The sequence below is a fragment of the Alosa pseudoharengus genome, unplaced genomic scaffold (genome assembly GCF_046254945.1).
Source record: "Alosa pseudoharengus isolate Yale_2024_CS ecotype anadromous, Long Island Sound unplaced genomic scaffold, YU_APseudo_1.1 YU_APseudo_1.1_scf_19, whole genome shotgun sequence".
Lineage (NCBI taxonomy): Eukaryota > Metazoa > Chordata > Actinopteri > Clupeiformes > Clupeidae > Alosa > Alosa pseudoharengus.
The window spans coordinates 11169700-11181755 of NW_027468657.1; the positions used below are offsets into that span (position 1 = coordinate 11169700).

General features: G+C 48.6%; 1 protein-coding gene across 1 annotated transcript; it reads left to right on the forward strand.

Annotated features, from left to right (window-relative positions):
• Positions 1 to 6262: 6262 nt before the first annotated feature.
• Positions 6263 to 10138, forward strand: nexmifb (neurite extension and migration factor b). The gene has a single exon (XM_076292857.1). The coding sequence runs from the start codon at positions 6263 to 6265 to the stop codon at positions 10136 to 10138; it is 3876 nt and encodes a 1291-aa protein (XP_076148972.1).
• Positions 10139 to 12056: the final 1918 nt, after the last annotated feature.

A 12056-nucleotide genomic window follows, 5' to 3' on the forward strand; every position in this document is an offset into this window, starting at 1 on the left:
CCAATTAACTATAGATTTAGCAGAGATTGGGGTTTGGAATGATTTGAATGACTTTCTTAATGCATGAGCCTCATCTTTATTTGTGTCCTCATGCATGTGATTCGCTTAATAAGCTCTGCTGAGAGCCTGACTGAGTGAGTGGACTCTATCTCTTTAGGTGTGCAGGAAATATGCCACCCTACAGCGCATGCTATTATTATTATTATTATACAGCCATCTTATAATATCCAAATACCTGTGAAACCATGTGAAGTTGGGTGTACTTTGTGCACACGTGTAACAATTGTGTGTGTGTGTGTGTGTGTGTGTGTGTGTGTGTGTGTGTGACCAGAAAGAGATTTTATATATAGTGTTATAAGATATTGTTGTGCTTCCCCCGAGGAAGGGAAGTGTGGTGAAATGATGAAGGTGATATGTGTAAGACAGTGGGACAGAAGGGAAGTGTGTGTGTGTGTGTGTGTGTGTGTGTGTGTGTATTTTCATGCATGTTAAGGGAAGCTTAAAGGTTTGTGATGGCGTCAGGAGGCCATCTGTCTCCAGCTGGACCATTTGCTCCTCAGCTGTAAAAACTAGTGCAGCTTATACCCATCAGGCAGGTACAAATACACACAGGTACGCATGCGTACGGCCACACACACACACACACACACACACACACAGACTACAGTGTTTCCCATACATTGACTAATCTGTGGCGGGGCGCCACAAAATCAAAATCGGCCGCCACAGATGAATATTCTATGTTTAATTTAATTTAATTTAATTTAAATATAAGATCAAATCCTTGCATTGCCATTAAGCTGCCCTTTTTACGCACGTAGCCTTTCCTTACCCCGCCCCGCTCTCTGCTCCTCCTCTGCATGTGCATTTAACAAAATATTCACGATTGTTGAAGGATTGTTGTTGCCATATAGAAGCATTGCATAGAAGACGTCTGGCTAAATTGCTATTAAATCCGCTTAGCATCGTGACCATGCTGCGCAAATTTGTTCAAAACTGCTGCATTGAAGTTAACTCTGCTAAGGTCTTATCACAACATAGTAGGCTACATTGAAGAGACTAAACTTAAAGTTAAGTTATGCAAACAAGCAGTAGGCCTATCTCAAAGCTAACGTTAGAATACTGTTTGGATGTAGAATTTAGCATGCTTAGCCTAGGCCTACTTACAGCTGCTTGTCAATTTCGTTGAAGGGCTCATTTTATTGACTCTGACACTGAATGTTTGCAAAATCCCGATGTAAATGGAAAAGTGTTTTCCAAAATTCAAAAGTGCTTGTCCCAAGGAGAAGTAGGAACCTTTATTTCAACTTTGTGGAAAACGTTATGAATTGCATCCACACATCAGCAGCCTTTTAACGTTAAAGGAACACGCCACCCAAAATCAGTAGTAGTATATGTTCTTACCTTAACTTTCACGAGTTGAGTCATACCTCTCCCGCGCCGGTAGGTGCACTCAAACGCTCTGTCGCGCGGCGCGAATGTGTTAGCATGTTGCTATGCTAGCGGGCTCTGCCGTGGCCGTAGAGAGAGGAACATAGCAGTAATCAAACACCTCCATTTTTTCCCTACTTAAATACAGTTGCACGAGTAGTTGATAAAAATGTGTACGTCACACAACATGAAACGTGGCGATTTTCCAAGCGAATAAACAGGAGAACTACAATGTGTGGCGCAATAGCACTTGGGAGTACTTCGACCTAGCGTGGTAATATTATTAACACATAATTGTAGATCCTATCCACCACAGAGTTTAGAATCCATGCTGGATCGACCCTCAGCCTCTCCCTCCCCTCTGAGCGAGAGAGAGGCACACACACTAGAGATGCGCTGATGGGCTATTATTTCAACCATAACTGCATAGCAAAACTTATCATCCATCAGCCATCCATCAGCACCAAAGTTTGCACCCACCCACCATCCGTTGGTTGTTTTAATGTAGGCTATATGGGTGATGCAGCGCTGCTGACGTGAGACTAGAAAGCCCTTGCCTGTTCTAGAAAGACTGATCTAATGCAGCAAATATATTAAAAGGCTGAAGTCGTACATTGGCTAGGCCTATCCCCAGAATATCAGCAGCAAACTCAGTCTCTGTCGCGCAAAACAGTCTCCAAATAAAACGCACATCGGCCTGTTGCCTATTCTGCCATGCAGCTTGTGACAATATATCATCCAAAATGCTTGATTGCATTGCATTCTCCACATTTTTAGCTAAATTTTCATGTACCACATCAGCAATTTTGTTCAGTGAATCTTTTGAAAATTGCTTTACAATTACCGTCGGGCCTATAGGCCTATTGCCTGGCTTGCCTCAGCTTCGGTCACGTCCTTTTACAATTTTATCATTGTAATAAAAAACGCAATTTGCCACATAATTTCAGCATGCTCCTGGCCTACTAATTAATGTCTATTGTACTTTATTTTTTGCAAAAAGAAAGAAATCCTTGATAAAATAACCAGTCATTCACATTATAGGCTACTTTACACATATGTCAGGTTGACTGACAAGCCTGTTCTGAAGACTCCCATTCATTTTGACTGCACGAGCGCGTCTTTTTCAGACAGACATCGCAATTCATTTTATAGCAGGCCATCGGACAAATATGACGCCTCGATATTAAAGAAACTCCGACTCCATTCATTCTGAAAGTCCACCGCACAACAGTGCAACGTGCATGTTCAAATTTTTAGTAACAACCGCCAAAGTTGCTTGCTTGCCTTACACATCTAAGTTTTCCGACTATTTTTCTTGCTTTCTTTTTCCGCTGTGGATGTTATGGAGTTTGTAGAAGTTTTAGCTCTTACGTTCTGAACATCTCGCACTGCCATCGCCCGATGTCATTTCTGAGTCATATCACTCTCTGTCTCTCTTTTAAATGCCTATTTCCTGAATGGTAGGCTACAATTATGTGTTTTATATATAGGCTAATATCTAAACAAAATAACCCAGGCAGTCTCATCTAGGATATAACACAGGTTGAAGTCAACGTCAAGTTGGTTCTATTTAGGGAGGTGAATGTGTGTAAACATCTGTAGATGACTCAGAAATGACATCGGAAGACAAGGAGTGAATAGTGGCAAGAGGCAAGCCGAAGTCTGCTGACAAGGGCCCGACGGTAATTGTAAAGTAATTTACAAAAGATTCACTGAACAAAAATGCTGATGTGGTACATGAAAATTTAGCTAAAAATGTGGAGAATGCAATGCAATCAAGCATTTTGGACGATATATTGTCACAAGCTGGCAGAATAGGCAACAGGCCGATGTGCATTTTATTTGGAGACTGTTTTGCGCGACAGTTTGCTTCTGATATTCTGGGGATAGGCCTAGCCAATGTACGACTTCAGCCTTTTAATATATTTGCTGCATTAGATCAGTCTTTCTAGAACAGGCAAGGGCTTTCTAGCCTCACGTCAACAGCGCTGCATCACCCATATAGCCTACATTAAAACAACCAACGGATGGTGGGCGGGTGCAGACAGTTTTGAAAATTGGTCAACAAACTTTGGTGCTGATGGATGGCTGATGGATGATAAGTTTTGCTATGCAGTTATGGTTGAAATAATAGCCCATCAGCGCATCTCTAGTGTGTGTGCCTCTCTCTCGCTCAGAGGGGAGGGAGAGGCTGAGGGTCGATCCAGCATGGATTCTAAACTCTGTGGTGGATAGGATCTACAATTAGGTGTTAATAATATTACCACGCTAGGTCGAAGTACTCCCAAGTGCTAATGCGCCACACATTGCTCCCACACATGCTAACATATTCGCGCTGCGCAACAGAGCGTTTGAGTGCACCTACCGGCGCGGGAGAGGTATGACTCAACTCGTGAAAGTTAAGGTAAGAACATATATTACTACTGATTTTGGGTGGCGTGTTCCTTTAACTGTGTTAATCACGAACATCTTAAAGTGACAGGCACTCAATTAGACCTAAGTTTATACACTACCAAGACGATCTTAATACCCCCCCCCCTTTATCCAAGTCAGCTACCGGCACAAATTGAATCCAATTCTGTGGGAAACACTGGACTACTTTATTGTTCTGCTCGGTATAAAATAGTAATTAAATTCAGTGTCCTTACTAGACCAAAATCAACAAGGTTTCTTTAAAGTGAGGATGTGTTTGAGATTTGATCTTTACATATGCATTTACATATATATTAGATTAATCTTCATATATACCTTCGAAACATTCGTAAGATATAGCCAGTCATGTTTGTGTTTGCGTGTCACTCATTTTTATTATGGTACCTATAATTAATTAATAATTGCTTGATGAAGCCCACTAATTTCAAACTAGATTTTTGACCAGAAAACCAGAAAGCAGCCTTTTGAATCAATGTGTCAATTGAAACAAATTTATCATTTCACCTCTACATACGCACACTCTCTCACACTCACACACACACACACACACTTTGTCCAGGTTCACAATTAATTTCAGGCAAGCCATTTCAAGCACACTGTTGACACTGCTGTCAACAGAAATCTTAACATTATTGATGGTACGTATTAAAAAAGAATCATTGGGAATTATCAATACAATTTTCTGTGGCTTACATAGTTATTAGCAGTTACACCCTGTGTGATATAGGAAAATAGAACATTTTAATAGACTAAAACTATTGATTTGTATATATTGATTTATCCAATTCATTTGAGAATTGCAGCCCATAACTGGACTTAAAATCTGCACATTCATTCTAGACTAAAGGGGTTGTTTTAATTCTCCCCTATTTTCAGATGCAAAGGCTATTTGTTCAGCTTTTTTTGCCAAAGCCAAGCCCAGCATACAATGCTATCGCAGCTCTGCATTTTTATTTAAGCGAGCGAGGAAGCTCCATATTTCCCCGGGGACTGAATTCATTAAGTGCGCTGGTATGCAGGGGGAAGCGGGTGGGCGGTCACCAGTCCCGGGCCCCGGAGCCGTCGCGGGAAGAGGCAGCTGTCTGCCACGGACCCCGAGGGTCAACCCCGACTCCCCCTCACAAACATTATTATCTCAATCGCTCTCAAAACTCACTGTGTGTGTGTGCGTGTGCGTGCGTGCCTGTGTCCCCTCTGGTTACACCGAACACAAAGGTGTTGCTGTTGACTGTTAATGCGCAGTGCAGGTTTTACTACAATGGGAAGTGATGCTGTTATAAAGTGATTTCAGTTGCAAACGGGCATTCCCTACGTAAGTAAGATCAGACTACTGCTCGGGCCCTTACCTGCCTGTTTGCTTGCAGCATCTCATCCGTGCTGTTTCCCTCGTGAGAGAGAGAGACGCTGCCTAATGTGACAGCTTGATGCGGCTAAAGCAGGCAGCTGTGGCTGTTATTGGTTATACTGTTGCGAGCATATGGGCCTGTCTTTTCCCGTGCGGATGCGCAGTACCTGCCTCAGTCGCAGCAGGGTAATTATGCAAAGCAAACACCGGCGTTGCCTTCCGTAACCCGGCTTCCATCTTTTTAATTTTCCCCCTTCTCATTATACCACCCCCCCTGCTCCCCATCCCTCTCAGTCTCTGTCTCCCCTCCCTTTCCTCCCCCTCCTGCACCCACAGCTGACAACATTAAATAATTAGTCAATATTAGCCAGGAAGAGAAAGGAAATCCAAAGGGAAGAGCCATTATTTGCACAGTTGTAGGTTGTATAGATAATTTATAAGAAGGGTGTGTGTGGGGGGGGGGGGGGCGTAATGCTGCGTTGAAATGACTTTCAATAATCGTTAAAATGGGGGGGATGGTTGGTTTATTGGTTGGTTGGTTTTTGTTGGTGGGGGTTGTGAAGGGGCGGGTTGGTTGGTGTGCTGGTGCATCTGTACCTCTCTGATGTGTGTGTTTGTTTGTGCTCTGTGCAGGATCTGGTGAACAGGACAGCAGTGCGAAGCCTCGGGGAGCTGAAGTTATCGTCTGTGACGCCAACGCCGCTGCTGCTGCAGATGCCGCTCTCTTCTCCCCCCCCTCGGCTGCCCGTCTGAGCATCGCCCACCGCGGACGGACTGACTGGACCCGGACGGACGCAGAACACCCCTGACAGCTGCTAAACATCATAGCACAGGACAGCAGAGCACAGCACCGGCAGCCCACCCCACCAGCGAGCCCGGCCGATGCGTCCCCTGCCCACGCCCTCTCGTCCGCCACCACCAGCCTTTGGGTCTCCGAGGCTGTGGTGATCCCCAGGTGCCATCCAAAGGACAGCTGCCAAGACCCTTCTTCCCCCTATCATCCAGCCCCCCCCCCCCTCCACTCCACCACCACCACCGTCCACCCCTGGAGCCATGGAGCCCACAGCGGCCATCTCAGTCCTGGGGGAGGACTGCCTCCTTCCCCAGAGCCGCTCCTGTCTTGGCTGCTTTATCGAGACGAAGGACGGCACCATCCCCTCCGACTCCGAGCCCGGGGTCAGCCTCAAGATGGCCGACGCCTGCCGGGGCGAGTACGACGCCTGCCCCATCGCGGACATCGGCATGCAGTGCATGAGCAGCGGTGAAGTGGCCGGCTACGGGGACCAGCTGATCTCCGACCAGCTGCTGAGCTTCCCGCTGCCCAAGCCCATGCCCGTAGACAAAAAGGCAGACGACAGAACGACGGACAGCGACACGGATGACCCAGCAACCAAAAACCTGTACGATGGTCTGCTCCTCGACAAGTGCAACGGGGAGGAGGTGCTTCTGGCCAACACGACCCAGGACTGGGGCTACATCGAGTCCTTCATCAGCGAGAGCAAGATCGAGCTGCTGGACCTATGCTCCAAGAACGATCTGTCCGTCAACCTCTTCTCCGAGGAGGACGTCGACAACTACATGTTCGACGATGACGACGACGACTCCACGCTGAGCAGCGACGTGTGCTCCCTGAAGATCCGCTACGAGTCCTTCCAGGACAACATGCGCGAGAAGACCAACGTGCTCCAGGAGGAGACCCAGTTCAACTTCTTCCCCAGCGTCCTCGTCAACTGCCCCAAAAAGGAGGACGGCCCTGGGAGGAGAGGGGCCAAGGAGCTCCCCCGAAGGCCTGGGGAGGAAGAGGAGGAGGAGGAAGAAGACCTCTGCCTGTCGGATGAGGGTGAGGGTAAAGCCGAAAGATGCACCAGCCCAGGAGAGGGCTGCTCTCCAGACTACAGCCCCAAGATGGATTACTTTGTGGACTCCAGCGACTCGGCGGAGGATTCGGGGGATTACAGCGATGACAGTTCCTACACCGGCTCCTCGGTGGAAGCGTTCCCGGACGGAAAGCCCAAGCGGCAGCTGGGAAGGAAGGGCGGCGGGTCGTCCAACCACCTGAATTACGGGCTGAGGGCCAAGAGAAAAGTGCGATACAGCGATGACTACCTGTACGACGTGGACTCCATCGAGAGCGAGAGGAGTGCTGCCGAGAAGCGCGACAAGCAGGCTCCGGGCCAAAAGGAGGAACGAGACGACGACTGGTGCCCCAAGAAGCGACGGAAGTCGTCCCGCAAAGAGCCACCCGTCATAATCAAGTACATCATTATCAACAGGTTTAAGGGAGAGAAGCACATGTCTGTTAAGCTGTTCAAAATTGATCCAACAGTCACGACTGTGAGCTTAGACACAGACGCAATGAGCAAATATGAAAAGCTGGCTCCTCTGAAGCATTTCTGGCAGGAGCAACAGAGGGAGCGAGAGGAGCAGCTTAAGCTGGCTCTGCGAGATAAACCCAATTTCCATCCAAACGGTCGCCACCGACCCTTTAGTTCCAGTCCCCCGAAGAGGAAATACAAGTTTGCAAACAGATTTAGGATTCAGAGGATTCAAACTGTGGAGCAATCTCCCACGAGGCAGGGTTCCTCAGCCTCTGTGAGCGAAGAGGGCGGCGGCGCAAAAGACGGTGCCGTGCCGGTAGGAATCCCATTACCGCTTTCGGCACCGGGCGGCACAGGCTCATTAGACACCGGCGACATCACGTACACCACCACGCCGAAGAGCAGATCTCAGCAGCAGCGGGAGGAGAAGAGGATTGGCAACAAAATCGTGCGCATCCGCAAATTCAAAAGCGAGGCCAGGCTGCAGAGCAGGAAACTGCAGCGGGCGGGGGTAGGGGAGGAGGGGAGCGGGATGAGCTCGGCTCCTCTTCCTCCTCCTCCTCCTCCTCCTCCTCCTCCACCGACACAGCAGCAGCACGCCGCAGACTCCTCCACAGGCGTTGAGGGAGCAGAGTCGACCTCTGCACAGGCCCCACACAGACTAGTGGAGGGCCAGGTCATGGATGCAGGTGACACGTTCACTTTCACGCCCTCCGACCTCTGCGCCCCGACAGCCAATGACAAACCCACTCCCCCCGCCACCGAGGCAGTGGGCGATGGCGATGTGGCCGTCATCCCCGGAGGTTACCTCCAGACGCTCCTCGATGGCTCCGATTCCTCCAGCAGCGCCAGCATCGCCTACTTCCCCCAGCAGGTGTCCCAGCAGTACCCGGTGCTGGGCCTGTCGGTGGAGGAGAAGCAGTTCTCCTCTCTGCAGCTGGCCCAGAGCTGTGTCCTTTCGCCGCCCTCCGAGTCGGAGCTCCAGCAGTCGCCCCAGAACTGCCCCAGCTTCACCCAGATGTGGCCGTCCCAGCTGTGCCACAATCAGCAGTTCGTGCCGGACATCCCCGAGACCCCCATCCTACCCGACGGCTTCCCCAAGACCCTGCCGGTGCCCGTGTCCGCGGAAGACATGACCGCCGTGACCGGCTACAGCCAGGTGAGCCTGGAAGGCGACCGAGTGCTGTACGAGAAGAACTACCTGCCAGAGCAGCCGATGGCGCCCGCGGACGGTGACTTCCAGGCGTGCCAGGTGCCCTGTGTGGACGGGCAGCTGCAGTTCCAGCGGGGGACGCTCAACACTGACCACGGGCGGCTCACCAGCTTCGACTCCATGGGCTCTCTGTCCGTGGCCTCCAGCAACTACAGCTCCATGAGCATGAAGTCGTGCGAGAAGGAGGGGACCGGCGGTGGGGCCAGCGAGGAGGACGCGTCGGGCGAGACCTTCCTGGCCCACTGCAGCCCCAAGGTGGTCATCCAGCAGAGTGTGGAGGCCATCACGCCCCTGCGGGAGTCCACCGACCTGCTGGACATCTCCAACTTCACCCCGGATAAGTTCCGCCACACGTCCCTGTCTGAACTCTCCCCGCCCGAAACGCCCAACCTGTCCCCGCAAGTGAAGGGCAGAGAGATGAAGATCGCCGGTGGCAAAGCCCTCGAGTACCAGGATGTTGGCGACGACATGTCGTGGAACTGTAACATGATGGAGCAGTCGGACCACGTGGCAGCTGCCGCCTACACAGGCGACAACCATCAGTTTCAGATGCACATTTTTAACACCAACGGAGCTACCGGTGGCATCGTGCCGAACGACAAAGACACGGGCGTGGTGGACTTCGAGGCACAAGCTGGTGAGGTGGTGGGCTGTGGGGCAGTGAAGGGCACAAAGTCGAAGAAAAGAAATGGGGGCAAGCAAGCAGCAGGAGAAGGTGCGAAGAAAGTCCGGGCCCCGAAAGCGGCCAAGGCGGAAAAGGCCAAAGTGCCGCGTCAGAACTCACGGTCGTCCAAAAAGCTCAAAGCCCACCTGGAGGAGAAGGCCGGGAAAGGGAAAGCGGGCACGTCAAATCAGGCGGCCGGGGACTGGCCCGGTGTGAGCTGGCCAGACGGAAACGGTCATGCCAACGTCGACGACCAGCGTGAGTTTGAGGAGCCGTCCAACATCCTGTCCAACATTGTGTCCGGCATGGCGGAGGTCCAGCGGTTCATGATGGCCTCCATCGAGCCGCTGTGGGGGCCCACATCCAGCGTGTGCGCCGCCCCAGACGCCAACACCCTCAAGCTGAAGACCCTCAAGATCCTGGCCGGCACGACCCCTGACCCTAAGAAGAAGGGAGCGACGGGGGCCGGGGGCAAGGGCCGAAAGGCCGGGGGCAAGGGGGCCAAAAACCAGGCCAAATTTAACCCTTTCTTCCCTCAGCTCGCTCTGGGCTGCAACATGTTCGATAAACCCAACCTCTGCATACCTGGTATCAACGGACCAGCGCACAAAAAGATGTACCGTCACAAAACCAGTGCAAAGTTCCCCCGCATCGAGAACATTAAGGGGAAGCGAGCCGAGCGAGAACCCAGTAAGGACATAGCACTGATGGCCTCCTTTGAAAAGCTGAGGTAATATTTTGTAACTACGTAGCTTCTGATGCTCACCCTGCCCTCCCTGCTTTTTGCTCAAACCTAAACCTTCTACTCCCTGAACCCAGATGTACCTGCACAGACTCAATAGCAGAGTTGCATGGAAAACTACACTACCCATAACCCCCCAAACCCTTAATTACTTTTTTTTGTTTGCCCCCGAAGAGGACTCATATCTTGCATGACAAACATACTTGTACTTGCAAACTACCTATTGTGTGCTTGTGTGAAGCTTGATTGAGATTTAAAAATTTACCATGGCTGCATTTTCTTCTTGCTTTCGCTGTTTTTTCCTGCCTTTGCTGTTTTATTATTGTTGGTCTGGAGGAAAAAAACACCCCTTGAGAAACATTTTTTTTTCTTTTTTGTTTTCTTTTTTTAATGAGCAAAACCTGCTGTCTGCTGCCCTCAATAACGTAACAACAATATCTTCCTATCTTGAAACATGTAGCTATTTAAAAAAAAAAAAAAAAAAAACAGACTCCTAAGTGAAATGTCCGCTCCACATTTGTTTTTGTATGCAGAAAATGGATGCCCCCTTCTTGCCGTCTCCCTCATACTGCCTGGCATAAAGCACGGTGGGAATGTTCCACTTCCTGTGCTGAGGCCGACGTCTGCTTCTGTGTGACCAAGGCGTCATAAAAAAAATGCATTATGGGACCATATACCATATTGATGACATATCAGATAAACATTTTGTCCTAATCTTTAAACTGTTGGAATGATTAATTTCTTTGTGTTCGGTATTATGACCTTATATGCTTTTACCTGTTTTTTGTTTTCTTTTGAAGAACTGGTGTCTTAAAAGTATATTCAGTCATTTGATTATTTTAAGTCTTAATTCTTTGTTCTCAGTGTCAATGTACAGAAATGCACTATTTGCATATAAGGAGAAAATACTGACTTCTAAAAGTTAATGTGCCAAATGTAAAGTTGCTGTGTACACATTTCTAATGACCAATATGAACATAGGCTTTTCATATCTCTACTTTGTGTCACAATGAAGAAGAAAAAAAACACTTTTATTGTCTTAGCTTTTGGAGAGCTGACATTCCAGAGTTTTGTTCTTTTTTTGTTTTCTTTTGATTTGGAGTATTTGGACCCCGACTGTAGAAACGCACCTGCAGCTGACAGTGGTACACACCACGCAACCAAAACCACAAAGCCCTCTGGACATTTGTCACCGCTCCGTTTGCCAAATTTAGTTTTACCTCAGCATTGCAGTGGCTTTGTGAAAAGGAAATGAGAATCTGAAAGAAGACTCAACTGAAACAAGAGGCTTCAAGAAAATAACAAGGATCTTATACATGTTGTTTTGCCAAGGCAGAGAAGGCACATTATCTGAATGAATAGTGAAGCCATGGCACCACTGACAATGAGCTATAGCTTCTTGGTGGAGATCCCCAAACATCTGTCACTCGAATGGATTCATCCACTGCACAGTCAGTGTGGATATACTGATATGGAAACAAGGTACAATTGCGCCTCTGGCTTCTGTTCATACCTCACCAGGTAATATCTGTTACTAATGGTCTCTGCAGTAATTTGTATCACACCTGTCATACCTGGCTTCACAAAGGACCCAGAGACCTAGCCCATTTTCTTGTACTCATTCATTCCTTTATCACCACATCATTGGTATTTATGTCTAATCCAACGTAACTGAATGAAAGACAATACTTACTCTAGCCTGTATCATCAGAGGATTCTGCACTAGGTTGCCTTTAATCTAGATTATCTTTTAAGACTTTTTTTATGTGCTGTTAACAGGGTGAGCCTTTGAAGCTCTGCATGAAAATTAGACTCACTAGATGCCATGATGACAGACGGAGTGTAACTGTGTTGAAAACATTGACATTTTTTTGTATTCAGATTCAGTTAAACTATGTCGATTGCTTTTT

Excerpts from the sequence above, each read along its gene's own strand:
- nexmifb (XM_076292857.1), top strand. The coding sequence starts at position 6,263 with ATGGAGCCCACAGCGGCCATCTCAGTCCTGGGGGAGGACTGCCTCCTT.